Source organism: Protopterus annectens, chromosome 13.part0 (genome assembly GCF_019279795.1).
Source record: "Protopterus annectens isolate FY-2018-M chromosome 13.part0, PAN1.0, whole genome shotgun sequence".
NCBI lineage: Eukaryota > Metazoa > Chordata > Ceratodontiformes > Protopteridae > Protopterus > Protopterus annectens.
Window position 1 is genome coordinate 1062959370 of NC_056747.1, and position 15606 is coordinate 1062974975.

Genomic DNA, 15606 nt, shown 5'->3' on the forward strand with positions numbered 1-15606 from the left:
ATACACACACCCAATATCTGCCCATTAATGTGAAGCTACATTCATGTAGCTATGTGCAAAATTTAAAGCAGCTACAGTTTGCTGCAATTCAATGTAAGGTTAGACTTCAGCCATGAGAAAAACCCTACACTTGTTTACATGGCAGACTGCCTTAGTGGGTTAAGTATGCATTTCCGAATAGGGAATACCAGAACAAATTAAATGCTTAGAAAAGCATGAAAAACAACAAGGCTATATATACAATTTCCACCCATCATAAGTAAGACTTGTAAAACCAAGAAATCAGCAGGGCATTTAACAGATTCAAGACAGTGTGTGATGTGAGGTAGTGCCAGCTATAACAGAAAAAGTATAACAATTGTGTAATGTATGCCAGCATAGCTAGCTGGAGTTTTGTAAAGAACTGTAGGTCATTGTATATCAAATTGACTGTACAGATGCTTGTGCTGAAAGTGTACCAGCAGTGGGTCCTGCTGGACAGAAAAAAAGAAATACACCTGTCAGACTGCATTGTAACTGTTGAAATGAATATAATGTAAGAGGATACTGGAAGATAAGATCTCAGGCCAGCTAACTTTTTGAAAAACAGTCTGAAATTAAATTACCTTACCTTTAGGCCATAAGATTGCACCTTACAGTTCTGATTGCAGCCAGAAATTAACATGTCTGAAAACCAGAACTAGGAATCTTACTATATTGTCGTCCTTGTGGGGGGGGGGGGGGGTTGCTACCCTGAAAGGGTGGAAGCTTTGAAATGGTTTTATAGCTTCCAGATAAAGCTTCCAGATAAATCTTCATCTTTCCCAGATTTTTTTAGACTCCCTGCAATTTTCTGCATTGCATCTTTATACCCTTCCTTACCATCCCATTTAGTCTTAAACACATATCCCTCAACATACATTTACTTTTGATTCTAATCTCTCCCACCTTTTCAGCCCATGGAGAAATATATACCAACAATTCACCTACAGAATGTACCTCCTTAGTCCTGTGTGTGCCTTAGCCCAGATCATTCCACATTAGGAAGGATATAGGGTAGTGACAGAGGGGAGCATGCACCCTTGCATTAAAGAAAGGGTCTCCCCTTAGAATACCCCTAATCAGGTCTTATGTACCCATTAATGGTAACACCACCCTTTATGAAGTTATGGGTTTGCATTTAAGACTAACCACTGGGAGATTTTGGAAATGTGCCCCAAAAGCTAGTAAAGCAGTGAGCTCAGAAAAAAAAAAAAAACATCCTTTGCTGATGCAGATTCAAAGCTCAGCTCAATTCTATTCTGTTTGGGTAAACCAGAACATAGAAAGTGTTCAGAATTTCATTCTGAAGACAGTTCAACCTTCCTACTGTAGTCTTCCAACACTCGGCAATAGTGGAACCTGTCTACAGAGGGTGCATGGCTATTTATTACTTGCCTGCAAACTCAATTACTACAGTGTCCCCCATCTGCTCATTAAAATGTCTTCGCTAAAGAGAAAGTAAAAATGAAAGGGATAAAAAGTTAAGGGGTTCAGAAAACTCATGCAGAAGTGTCACTTGTGAAAGGACAACAAGGAAAACATGGCCAGTGGAAAACTCAAGAGTACTGGGATAACAGTTTCTCACATGGTAACCCAAGCCTCGGTCAGAGCAATACTCAAAGTTGCTCACTCAATATTATAGTTAGGAGACTACATATATCCAACAATCTGAAACATACAACAGTGGTTATACTACCCAAGAATATCTTGTTTCAGACACCCATTTTAGAAAACTACATCTGCAAAAATGGGTCCAATATAAACTTGAAAGTGTACATGGGGGTGTGTGGAGTAGGTAGTGTTGCTGCCATGAAGTGGCAGCAACACAGAAATGTGAACATTCCCAATGTCAAAATACTTGACTAGGATTTTATAAACAAAATCCCAAGCACCACCTGAGCTAGAAAAGTTTGAAAGATATGGATGTAGATATGGCCATAAACAGCCCTCCCAAAAATAGATAAAGTAGATCAGCAGCAGAGTGGATACTGCATTAAGGGATTTGGTTTCTGGTGAAACTAGTTGAACTGATTGGTCGGGTCTGGCATCTACAAATCCTTCCATATAAACAGCAAGGATAAAAATATTTCATACTTTTTTGCTCCATAACCCTATGGAGGTAGTTGCATTGTGGTTCATCTAGGGAATTCAGTCCTTGGGAATAGACTCCTTTGCACACATGCTAGAATTGCGCAACAGTGAAAATGCAAGGTAGTGTATTATAGCTTCTTTATAAGGTTAGGCAGTCAATATGGGTTCAGAAAGCAATTTCTTCACTGGATGTTCCTTTTCAGGAAATATTATACTAAGCAACCTTACTATACAAAATGTAAATATGGCAGTGATCCATTTAATTATGTGCATATTCTGCTTCCAAAAACACTTTTCAGGTGTAGCCTTGGCAAAAAAAAAAAAAAAAAAAAAAAAAAAAAAAAAAGGCACACTGTTGCAATGACCATTGCTCATATCAAATAGCAATGACTACTCCTATATACACACTAAAGCAGGAGTATAGCAAGTTAATGGTCTAGAAAATAAAAGGTTAGTGATTACACTTCCTAACATTAGCAAAATGGTTCAGTTGAGCCTTAGAAATAGTGGGCATCAACCAAACTACAGGTAGTTGTACACCAATAGGAAAAGCAGCAAGAGTGCACTAGCAGTGATCTTTACACCAACATTACTACAGCAGCAAAAACGGTACCATGCAAGCATTTATGGAATTTAAACTAATCCGTAAAGTGACTGCATTCAAAGGGATGTAAGCAAAGGCTGAGTGAAGTGAAACTCCATGAGATAGAAACCTTCTCCTTTTCAAGTAGGAAGGCACCAGATTCATAAAGCCCTTTCCACCTGGCCACCAGATTCATAAAGCCCTTTCCACCTGGCCATTAAAGTTTCCACACCCTCATGATCCATTTCAAACATACCCTTTCTGAATCGCACACCAAGGAAAAATCCTGTAAGCCTGAAGTACTGCTACATATCCCTGCAGGAGTGGAGTGCACACACTAGGATTAACACTGGATGGATAATTTTCTGTAGACAAACTACAGTTAAACACAAGTTGACTTTACTGCACGACCACCTTAAGCAGTCAAGCATTTTTCAAAACCAGACTAATCAAGGAAGTCTAAATGGAGCTCTAAACTGTGTATAGTAGTCAGCCACATAATTCCTGAACCACTTTACTAGTTAATCCTTCAGCAATTGCCATATTGTTTTCTTAGCTACCAAACACATGCAATGCATTTCTATATAGTCAGACTACAGAACCATTTAGGTAACATTTAAAAATGGATGCGGCCATCCCATCCAAATCCTAGACTTGCTTTTTTGAAGGAAAATGTTCCTGGACATGAATGACCAAGTGGCTCCCAAGCCATATACAAATCTAAAGAGTGAAAAGTTCCAAGAATTAACAACTACCCAATCCAAAAAGATCCAGACCTCTAATCATCCTTAGAAAATCTTAAAGAACTACAGATATTGTAACCTCTCCCAAGACAGAGCCTCCAGGGAAAGAATAGTGTGCAGCTTTCAGCAGGAGGCTGAAGACCACTTTACCTTGCTTCATGGCTGCTGAAGTGTAAAGTCCAGGGAAACCGCTCACCCCTCCAAGAATAAAAGCACCTTTTAGGATAAAAACAATTCAGGGAGAAGGGGCCAAAAGCTGACAACTGCAACCACTAATGAAATTAATTTGTGGGACTAGCATCTCCCACAATGCATTATAGTTGGGTCTTATACCACTTAGTGATGCAGATCAGCTTCCCTCAAATTAGTAACACTGCTTCAAATTCTAGAATCACTCCTATAAAACTGCAACTGGAATTGGGACATTTCAACTGGTAAGGACCATAGCCAGAGTAACCCCAGGGTAGTAGAGGCAAATGGGGTTGGGGAAATTAACTAGCAGTTCCAAAAACAGAGGTCTATTGCCATGTTAAAAAAATCTGGTAAAAGGCCCTAAATTTTAGTCAGCAAGTACAATCTACCCAGAGAAATTCCCTAGGAGACTGACCAATAATTATCAAAATTATATTTGCAGGTTTATTGTCAAGTGCCAACTTAGTTTTACTTTTTAAAAGTAAAGCTGCTCAGGTCTGCAACTGTATGGGACTACTCCTTGGGCATGACTAAATTTTTCCAAGCTGAGATAGCATACTGCCCTCTTGACAAGTAAGAAAACTCCAATGACCCAGTTAAGGACAGTGTCAACTAGTGTGGGCTGTTGATACTTAGTGCTTATATTTCCTGTATAATTACTATAAGAAAAGGTGAACAAGCATGCACTTAAGCAACCCAGAGCGTACCAGAACTTATGCAGGGATCTCAAGGAAAAGAAATGACATGGTAAGGTGGCAGTCACTTAGTCAGTGGAATAGTATGCACCTCTTATTAGAATAAAATCCCTACCTCTGAAACATTCCTTGAGCAGTACTTGGCAAGTACAGTTCACTCAAGATTAGTCTGAATGATGCAATCTCCTTCAAGCAACAGTGGCATTGTAGGTCAGAATCCTTCCAGACAAACTTTAGCAGGGCTTCTGCTCATCAGAACTGAAGATGGACAATTTCCATGGTAAAGTTGTGACACTGTTTAGTCTCTGGTCAAAAACGTGAATGCATTTTTTTTTGCAATCACTCCATAGCCCAACCCATCCAGCTCCAATAGAACAAATGGTAGTACCTGGTCAGATGGGTCCCCAAGGGATGTGCTCTGCAGTTCTACTCTTTAGCAGAGCAGACTGCACCAATAGAAAGTGTTCATTTTGAAAACATACTGGACCGCAGTTATCCCATACGCCCTCATACACTAAATTCCAAGTTTACACTACCTCAGAAGAGGCAAGTAACAGCGCTTCCCTTCCAACATGGAGACCTCAGCAGTGGAATAGGTATGGAATGGCATAGCATACCTAAATGCAGTGGGACAAGACTTTCCTCCCACACATTTTTAGTTATATGTTAAAGTACCCATTCCCCTTAAATTATACAGGACTTAGCCTTAGTCTAATTATGTGCACAGTGATGCCATTTCAGTGGCATTTCACCTCAACATTGGAGCATCTTGAAGAGAACTATGCCAGGCTGTTCATAGATTTCAGCTCTGCATTCAATACAGGGATTCCAATGAAACTTCTAGAAAAGCTAATCAACCTTGGCACAAAGGGCTGTGCAACTGGATCCTTGATTTCCTGACTGGAAGACCACAAAGGACCTGTGCTAGTAACACATCAGGGAGTATTACAATCAAAAGACCACCCCAGGGTTTTGTGCAGAGTCCTCTACTGTTCACGTCAAATTTGTAGAGGACACCACAGTGTTGGGACTCTAAGTGATGGAGAGTGGGTACAGGAATGAGGTCAACTCCCTCAATTGAATGGTGCAATTTGGACCAGATCAATAAAACAATTCATTTCAGAAAACTCTGCCATGCACCTGCCCCTCAAGATAAACTGTGAAGTAGAGGGAGTCCAAACTACAAAGTTCCTGGGGGTACATATAAAAGAGGACCTTCTTTGAGTAAAAACACAGGCCAGCTAATTAAAAAACCCACCAGCAACTACACTTCCCAAGAAGGCTGAGAAAAGCAAAGCTCTCTGAATGCTCTAAATACCTACTACATAGGAGCCATCAAGAGCATGATCACAAGCAACTACACTGTATGGTTCGGTAACAGCAAAATTGCTAAAAGAAAGCTCTTGAAAATGAGATATTAAAAAAAGAGGTCCTGTAAAATACTGAGCAACACTTCTCATCCAGCATGTGGTTGGTTTACTAAATTTGCATTTGGTAGAAGGTTATGGAGTATCTGCTGTAGGGCTGCCAGGTTCATGAACAGTTTATTCAACTGCAATAAGACTCAATGCAGATGTAAATCTGTATGTATCCAAGTTATATTGTTATGCTGTCACTTTTCTCCATACAGCACTTTTATTTATTGCATACTACACACACATTTTACCTGTGCAGCAGTAATACTGGGTGCCTGGCAATCTATTGGTATTGTGATTGGTCCGGGGGGAGGGGGGGTTAAAGTTGACACAATCTGTCGCCAGCATATTGGCAATATCTGTTGGCTTGGTATAGGAGGTATCATTGTGCAGTAGCTCAGAGCAAATCTGGGCATTGCCATGAAGATTCTTTACACAACTATAGAAAGCATTGTGGATGTCTTTACTATCTGCTGCAATTCTGTTTTCATAGCTAGCTTTCAGAGGATTTGACGAGGGATCTCAACTTTTTGTTGAGGCTGATAATGGAGTTTTTCCAGTTTTGGGACTTCCTTATTCTGCATCAGTTTCTTCCCTCTGTTGTAGAATTTTTTTTTTTTTTTTTTTTTTGGAGGAGAGAATCTTGGTTCTGTTGGGGATGGTGAGATCCATGCATTTGTGTAAGTGTTCATACAGTGCATTGTTGTGTGATTTGGCAGTCACGCAACAATTTGCATGGGTGCAGTGAAGTTAGCCACCTCTGTTTTTAGAGGTCCCAAGTTAGCTTTGGAGAAGTTTTTCATGGTGGTTACCTTTGGTGGGGGTGTTGGGAGGCATGTGGATTTCCAAGGTGATTAGTTTGTGGTCAGAACTAACCAGGGAGAAGGTGACTATTGGTATAGAGCAACAGTCGCCCATGTTAGTTAACAGCCAGGTCAAGGATGTTGCTACCTCTAGTGGAGGTAAGAATGAGCTGGTCCAGGACACTGGAATTTGTGAATCCCAGGAAATGTTAGGCAAGTGTATTGGTACAGGAGTAGTTTTCCCAGTTAATGGAGGGGTAGTTAGTACAACAGTAGTTTTCCCAGTTTGGAGGGATAAGTTGAAGTCACCCAGTATGAGTGTTAGGTTGGACCCCAAAATTCTCCAGGGTGTTTAGGAATGTGGAGTGCAAGTCTTGGGACATGGTTAGGGACCTATAACAGGCTATGACCTGAATTGCTGTCTTACCCAATGTTAGCTGCACCCAAAATCTCTGATGTGTTGTGTTGGGCTACCAGTCTAGAGGTGTGCACATCCTTTACAAATATGGAACCGCCACCACTTTGGAGCGTCGGTCCAAGTTTTGTGGCTAAAAGGTGTGGAATAGTCTGGTACTGCAGGGATACTTTGTGCTTACATGAACCAGGTCTGTGTTACAGCACAAATGTCTATGTTCTCCATTTTAAGGAGTGCTTTGAGTGAGTGCATTTTGAGATTTAGACTTCTAGCATTGAGCAGCATGACCCCCAGATCGCATTTGTTTGTAGCCGTTATGGTGGTAATTTGGTCTTTGGAACACCACCTTAAAAGGCAATATAGGGATGGCAAGATCCTTGGCTAGTATCCAGAAGCCCAGGGGTGACAGATGCAGGCCATCTTTGGCAAAGCATCGAGGTCCATCAGTCATGTCATCCCAAGCAGACAGATGCTGGACCCCCTTAGAATGACACCAGAAGCTTAGCCAACTATTGAAATCATAGTAATATGTAGTAAGTGTTTGGAAATATACCCCCTTTCCTCTACTTGCCTAGTAAAATCTGGATGGTTTTGATGTTCATGGTGTTTGACATGGACCCAGATCCAGCAACATCACTGAGTGAAGATTTAAGTTCTCCAACAGCTACTTCCTTTTCAGGATTGGATGGGAGTTTCACTATGCAACAGGCTAAAGGAGGGAAAGCAGCCCTGGACAGGATGCAGTCAACTACAAGACAGACTTATTCTACTCATGTGCTATAAAAGCATGCAATAAGTGTAGAAATGTTTTCCCTGAAATGCTAAGCATTTAGAAGCCTCCCATTTTTCTGGCTATCCTTGGAGGTCATTAGAATGGAAAAGTCACAAGATGGCGGGTTGATGGACACATTTTTCTTCGAAATTGAAGATTTAGAATGGTTTTATTTTGGAAAAGGAGCTCTAATCAGGAGACCTTTTTCTTCAGATATTAGAAGCTACTGTTAGCATTACAAATTTGAAGTGATGTGTTAATCTGGGGTAAGCATTCAAAATGTTTTATGCTTCAGCAAAGTTTTATGGTTGACATCCGAAGAACACTGGGAACTCCCTGCCAGAGCGAAAGAAACTTCCGTTGCTAGAAAGAAATAATCCTTAGCAATTTTAACTTTTATCATCAAATGCCCAAAATTAAACTTCTCTAGCAGAAAAGATTTAGGACGCTAAACTCATACCACCCTGCAGCAAAAGTAATGTGAATATAGCATAAACAACCTAGTATGTGCCAGTCATTTAGAAAGTTGAGCACAAACATTGAGGGACACATTTTCAATAGGATGACAGTTTAATATACTGTTATCAGAGTGAGGCATCTCAAAAATTCATGTTTTAAAGATTGAGGTTACAGCAACCTGGCCATAAAAGTCCTATACATTTTTAATTTACCTACCAACAATGCATTTAATAGGTAATGAACCCTTTCAGTGAGGTTCCATACACGTTGCTGTATTTTGCTATCTTAACTTACCATCCCAGCCCAATTATTTCTCAAAATATTACTCTGGTAAAACAATTCATTAGTGCACAGACTGAAGGTTTATACTATGGTGCCTTACCTGACCTGCCGTACTCCTCCATGTTTCACCTTATGACGCCGAAGATGGGATTTCTTAGTGAATGTCTTATTGCAGCCAGGCTGATCACATGTCCAGAGCTTCTGAAAATTAAAAGCAAATAAACTCAAATGTTCTGTATTTGAAAGTACTAGTATCACACCATTTTATCCCAACACTACTACCAAGAACCTTTTTAAAAGATGGAACAATTAACCCATTAGTGGTCACCTGCAGACTGAAGAAGCCAGCTAGCCAATATTTATAAACTTTTACACAGTCATTACTGCCAGTCCGGCTAGCTGGAATTTTGTAAACAATTCTGTTATTTGTGAATAGTAATACTATTTGCATGCTTGTCTTACAAATGTAACCAGTGTACCCTGCTGGAAAAGAGCAGAAATGTGTACACTATACGCCTGTATAAAATGTATGTTTTCATAACTTGCACAACTCTTTAAGTTGAAATTATTTACGACTTGTGCTATAAAGTTAATGCAAAGAGATAAAAGTATTTACTGTTTTACGACTTACAATTCCAGGAAAAACTAGCATTTTTGACAGAAGTGTCAAATAGCAATGTCATCCAGCTAACCCAGCAGTAATGTATTAATATAAGAATACTCTCCAAGAACATCTAAGCATTTTGTATTTGTCTTTGGACCTAGAAATATCCATTCAGCACTTGCCTGGCTCTGCAAGCAGGATTTAGGTATAGTGTTTCTCTTGGGGTTAGAAAAGAATATAGTAAGATTAGATGTTTTCTGTATTTGAGACTGTCCTGCGATGTTTTAAATTATTTTCTGTTATTCTGAACTCTGTCATTGTGTCGAGTTAGAGTATTGTCTTGTGCTTTTATTAGCTCTTAAGAGTACTTGCTATGCGTTTGGTGACACTGTACAGGTGACACTGTACAGGCCAACTCAAATAGCCTCAAGAGTCTTGGACAATTGCCATTTGGGATAATAGTAACATTACACAGTAGAATTGGTCACCCTTTGGGAAGGGCCTTATAGTAGCCGATAAGGGTGGTTGGTAACAGCTGGTACTATAGTCTGGGCTGAAGGGGGCATAGCTAGTAAACCTGTGCCAGCCTTTCCCAGGTTGAGAAAACCACCCCAGACTGACTGGTCTGCTCTTAAGGGAAACTGTACTGGTTATCCTCCTAATGTGCACATCCCTCACTGGTGTTAGCCCTAGATTACTGGGCCAGTGCAGGGATATCAAATTACCACGAGACATTAAAATCCCCCAAGTATGCCAACTTGCTTCATCCAAGATTAACTTAAGGGACACGATTATAGAAAATAAATAAAACTAATGAAAGTTTATTTTTTAGTATTTTCATCAAACTATGAATGGTAGCTATATGTCAAGTATCTGATGTACATGTCTGTGTGCCATAAGTGGATCTTGCTGTTGCATGTGAGGTTCACTAACAATCAGTGGACCATATGCCTTGTAGTGATGCAAGCTTAACAGTTCACCGACGTGAGAAATGGGAATAATTTCTCACAAGAGGTTTAAAGACACAGGACAGGTCAAGCTACTCTTAATGAGTGCCATTTGCTACACAGATGAGCATACCTGTTGCCACTATCCTCAAACTTAAAAGTGGCCATAAGACTCCGAACAGATGGAAAGGAAAACATCTGTACAAAATATGGAAGTCAATTGGCAATACCATATGTTCCACTACTGAGCAGAGGTAGAAGTCCAAAGCCTTTTTGGAAGGGGGCAGTGCCTTCACCACAGAAATGTATAAAAATATAACTACTAAGAATTAGCATTTAGCTCCTCAGTGCAGACAAACTTTGCAAACGTGAAGCATTTTCAAACTTTTGCCATAGTCTCAAATGTTCCTGCTTTTTCCTCCTTTATTGTCCTGCCCCTCAAAGTTAGATTCTGGTACTCGTTGCTTACAGTCATACAACAGCTAAATTTAACAGTTTGGACAAGGCATGTGGATATAAACCTATTAACTTTAAGCAACCATAGTATTTGAAATTCTTCCCAACACTGGGCCTTAGTCGCAGATTCTGGAACTAAAGTTGAGAATAGCCCTCAGATGTATTTTGAAAGTATACATCTATTCTCAGGTTTGATGTACCCATTTGCATGATTTCATAAATATGGGTAGTTGAAAATTTGTATAGTTCTCTTCAAATTAAGCTTACAATAGTTTTCCATCCCACCACACAACCTTAAGTCATAGCACAGAGGAAACCAGAGCATTACAGGGCTAACTATTATAGGACTCACATTGCATCTTTCAAAAATGCAAGTATAGATAACTGTTAGACTTTAAGTTTGATTTTAAATATTGGCATTTGCTTAAATTTGTTTACTGGGGTAGAATACAATGACTATTTACAGGATCTGGCGGTAATGTTAGCATGCTTTAATACATGCTATTTCTAGCAGCCATTTTTTTTTCTAAACTTGCATTCCAATAGTATCAACCTTACCAGAAGTGGGAGATTTATTACATTTGTTTACCAGGAAATTCCGACTGGACACAGGTCCTTTTTCAGTGGAGGCCCGGGGAGAAAAGCTCCACAGAATAACATGGTAGATTGTAAATATCAAGGTATGAATACAGTAGAGGTGATCATGACATGGAAAAATACAGGAGCAAATTAGGAACAAGTGAGAAGTAAGCTCTAACATTGAGAAATAAGAAATAAAACAGTGCTACAAATTCTGAAATAGTAACTAAATCCTGGAAAGATTAACAAGCAGTGAGCAATCTTCATTTCAGTTTTATAGTGGTAGAGGGATACTCTAAATCTGGGAAAGGAGAGAATGGTTGAAGGGGGGGGGGATTACTAGTCAGGGTTTGGACAAGGACAAAGCCATTTAGAATTTAGGTGAGATTAAGTGCAGTCTTGAAATAACTGCAGGAAGGAAAGATAGCTATGCTAGGGGGAAGGTTGTTCCAGAGCTTTGATATAGTGCAGGAAAATACAACTTTATATGCAAACCACTTTAGCTACTCTAGCAAAAAGAGTAGACAAAACCAAAAATATGGGACAAAGGACAAAAAAAAAAATTGGTAAATATTAGCCTTATTAAATTTAAAAAGTTGACAGAATACCTTTTACATCGGCATGCATTTCCTGAAGGACAAGTCAAACTCAAAATGTTTTAGTGACTTCCATCAATGATTTGCTAGAAAACCTTAAATTTTTAAGGAACAAACCAAAAATATGAACAATTAAGAGGCATGCTACTGCATCAACTTTAAGTGATTTTGTACCCATATACCTCAATTTCCCCATCACCAGAATGTCATCTCAACACCTATCCTATCTAAACCTAGTCAGTGACAAAAAAAACATACTGAAGGTGTGCCATCACTCCTTTGGGACAGGCTTCATATTCACATTAAACTAAGCCCTTTGGCTAGCCCTCCTCAAATGCAGTTTGGATTAATGGACAGGGAATCAAGTTCATACCTGGGGTAGTGTCTTTGCCCCTTAAGAACAGGGCTAATCTAAACTACTCCAGGCTTATGCACAACCCAATGCAATCTTCTTGCCCCTAGGGACCACCCATTAGGCAAAATAATGTTATACCAGCTAGGCTTAAATTGTTGGCCTGGTAATCTCTGAAACTAAAAGTGTGGAACATGTGCCACACTCAGCATAGTCAGAATTTTAACTAGGGAGCTCAAGGATTCAGTATCATTTACTATGGATATTTACAAAAAATAAACCTTAAAACTGAATGTGTGGCAGACTCAGTGGGGAACACAGACTTTAAAAACCAAAATGAGCAACATCCTCAATGATGTATACTTGAAAGGCATATCTGTACCCATTTTCAATATCTACACAAAGCAGAATTAAAAGCCAAGCATTTTGTATAAATTTATAGAACTCCACTCCCAAACATCAAGTTTTACCAAAAAGCTTTTCTTTCCTTGTAATCCAGCACCAAACCCTACACATACAGAAAGCATTGCCTTTTTTTGTTTTGTCTGTTACATTACAAAAACTACTAAATTGTTCAATCTATTACACATCACAAAGGCTATTAAGAGTGGCGGACATCACTTATCCCCAGCATAAAGCCATTAAGAAGCAATGCCTCTTAAATATCATTTAAATATGCCTCTTCAGTCAGATTGCCAGCATCACACCTCAGATAAATAGTGTAGCCTGGAATCTGAACAAAGGCAGGCCTTTCAAATTTAGGTCTGATGCCCTAGTCTTTCCTTCAATAAAAACTCAAAGAAAGCAAATGTGTTCAAACTGTCAGTATTTGACTTTTTTCTACGCCAATTTCTATTTCTTTTGCATTGTATATATGGTTTTGAGACAAGTCATTGAGTTAGAAAAACACCAAAGACTAATTCTAGCTACAATATTTAAAATTGCAAATACAACACAAGCCATCTCAGCCAAGTTTTGCCTATTCAGATCTCACTTTAACACTAAACTACAACTACTATGAAAACATAACACTGCTATAACCCCAAGCATTCCTTATACTGCTGTAACAGAGGTGACCAACAAGGAAAAAAGTCAGGATCAAAGGAAGCTGTGTAATGAAAAATGCAAATTGATGCAAACAGTGAAAAGCTGACAGTTACAATGTTGCAAACTGAAAGCCACCATAAGTGATCACATGCTCTGATTTTCTATGGTTAAGGCTATATAAACGGAAAACTACTTTTCGGGGGGGGGGGGGGGGGAGTTGTCTTTAAATTTGAAAGTTACTTGATCAAAGTACCGCCACCAGTAGATTCCCACTACATGCCTTCCCTTAAGCATTTAGCATTTGTCTTACAATACCCCAGTTTGCATACAGATGTTAACACCATCCTGCACAGTTAACTTTCCGTTTATAAAAGAATCAAATGGCAATGAGGACCTGACGACACATGGAACCAGATTCCTAGCATGACTAAGTTTATACATTTAAATTATGATCACCATTTACTGTGCAAATCTTAAACGCAATAAGAAAAGGTTGAAACAGTTTGAGGATCAAAACGAGCACTCGTCTTGCAAATAAGCATTTTGAGAGTCTATTTAAATTATAAAATCATTAAATGACTACACTTTTTCTCCAAAACCTAGTCGTTGAACTCGAGCATTAGCACGATTAACATTTTTCAAGCTTCTATAAAGCCACTTAGAGCTGGACAGCAACTCTTAACAGAACCCTAAAAACCGTTCCAGTAACCTGTAACTATACCCAAAACTCACCATCCACAATGCTACTTATGAATGTGCCTCTTTCTATAGATATTTATATATTATCAGGCAGTGGAGTTGTACCACACTGTCCGGAAATTATTGGATATAATTTTATGCGAAATACAAGCAAAGTAAAACTTCTTAGTAGGATCCCCCCAACGGTGACCTCACCTGACCAGCATGAGAAGCAAGGTGCTCTTGGAGCCGCCACTGCCTGGTAAAAGTCGCCCCACATTCCTTATGAACACAGTTAAACAGAAGGACAGGAAGAGCATCAGCGATTTCCAAACCCATCCTTGCTGTTGTTGTTAAAAAAAAAAAAACTTGATCACAAACTATAATTTTCTCCCGCAAAAACAACAATTAATGCTTTCCTTGTAATAAACGCTTCTAAACACCAAACAGAGTTTTAGTGCTGGTTAATTTATAGAATCAGCAGGACCCCTTTATCGCAATCAGAAAATGATCAGGTGAGTCGCGTTTATTGTAATTGTGTTTAGCAGCACCTTGAGGACCTCATGTGATAAAAGGGCTGGAATTATAAGCATGGTTTTCTTACGAGCATTATTTAAGCAAAGGATGTTTACGTTAAAGCAGTTATCTATATATGTGGGTGACTTTGATTTATTTATAGTATCCCCACCCCAGGATTACATTGTACTAAAAAAAAAAGATTATCTCTGAAGATTGCGTAAAGGGATATAAAAAGAAAAATACGGTAGTTGATTAAAAGGACTATGGGTATTGGCTTTCATTTTCCGAGTTATTTTGTTCTGGCAATAATGCCTTTATTGGACGATAAATTGCATCATATCTGATACAAAGTAATGTGCTTCTATTTCCAGATTTAATTAAAAATTAGATTTTACACGCGTTGCAGTTGCGGATAAGATTTCCAAGTTTTATTAAAAGTACTTCCATTAGTCATTGGGTTGTTTAAAAAAAAAAAAGCAGGTCTGACAACGGAACTAGATTATCATTTGTGAGTTCTGACAAATGCTTTGGTTTCTTATTTAATCTGCCGTTAACATGATTTTATATTGCTTGTGGGTTTAGAAGCATAGGACTCAACCTCTTAAGAGACCACTGTGGAACACACACCCTAGCAATGTTTGTTTCTTTCGGCTTTTCCCGGTTAGGGGTCGCCACAGCAAAACTTCGGTCTACTAATGATTGGCAGTAGATTTTTACGTGCGGAGTTGCTGGCCCTGACGCACAACCTTTAACGAAAGTACGCCGTTTCAAACACGTCTCCTCACAGAAGACGGTCTAGCCGAGAGTCGAACAAGACATCGTCGTACTGTGAGGCGACAACGCTACCGCAGCACCACCACCGCACCCTAGTGTTGTGTGATAAAAAATCAAAACGTGGAACACCCTATTTTTGCGCTGCGTTTTTACCATTGCCATTCTTAGCAGAATTGGGGACAAATCCGGGATTATTAAACAACACAAAGTATTTCTACTATTATATTGAGACTCTTGACAGATTATGAGAATGTGACTTAAAATACATTTTGTGAAATGTGTCATTTGAGTAATGCATAATCTTTTCATCAAGTTACAAGATTTTAGGAAAGATTAAAAGGGACAGAGGTAAAACTGTAGTCAAAATCGGGGACTGGTCAATACATAAATAAAATAAATAACTAAATACTGACACAAAGTTTTACAGAAGAGTCCTACTTCTGTCTTAGCAGTAGTACAGCTTACATTCAGCCACGTACCTTAGACCCATAAGGGGAACAAAGCAGCTGCAGCTCGAACAGACGTCCACAACCCCTCAACAGCAAATGAACAGGCAGGAACAAATAGTTTAAAGTTACAGCTC

At 39.1% G+C, this 15606-nt stretch overlaps 1 protein-coding gene across 2 annotated transcripts in view; it reads right to left on the minus strand.

Moving 5' to 3' along the window:
- LOC122788119 (P43 5S RNA-binding protein-like) overlaps positions 1 to 14365 on the minus strand; it is a 292075-nt gene extending 277710 nt beyond the window's left edge. Inside the window, exons 1-2 of one of the 2 annotated variants that reach the window (XM_044055057.1) lie at positions 13947 to 14365; positions 8572 to 8669 (exon numbers count right to left, since the gene is read on the minus strand). In XM_044055057.1, coding sequence (XP_043910992.1) covers positions 8572 to 8669; positions 13947 to 14069 — 221 coding nt within the window. In that variant the 5' untranslated portion in view covers positions 14070 to 14365. Of the gene's footprint in view, positions 1 to 8571; positions 8673 to 13946 lie in introns of both variants that reach the window. The other variant, XM_044055056.1, reaches the window with a different exon arrangement.
- Between the last annotated feature and the right edge of the window lie 1241 nt (positions 14366 to 15606).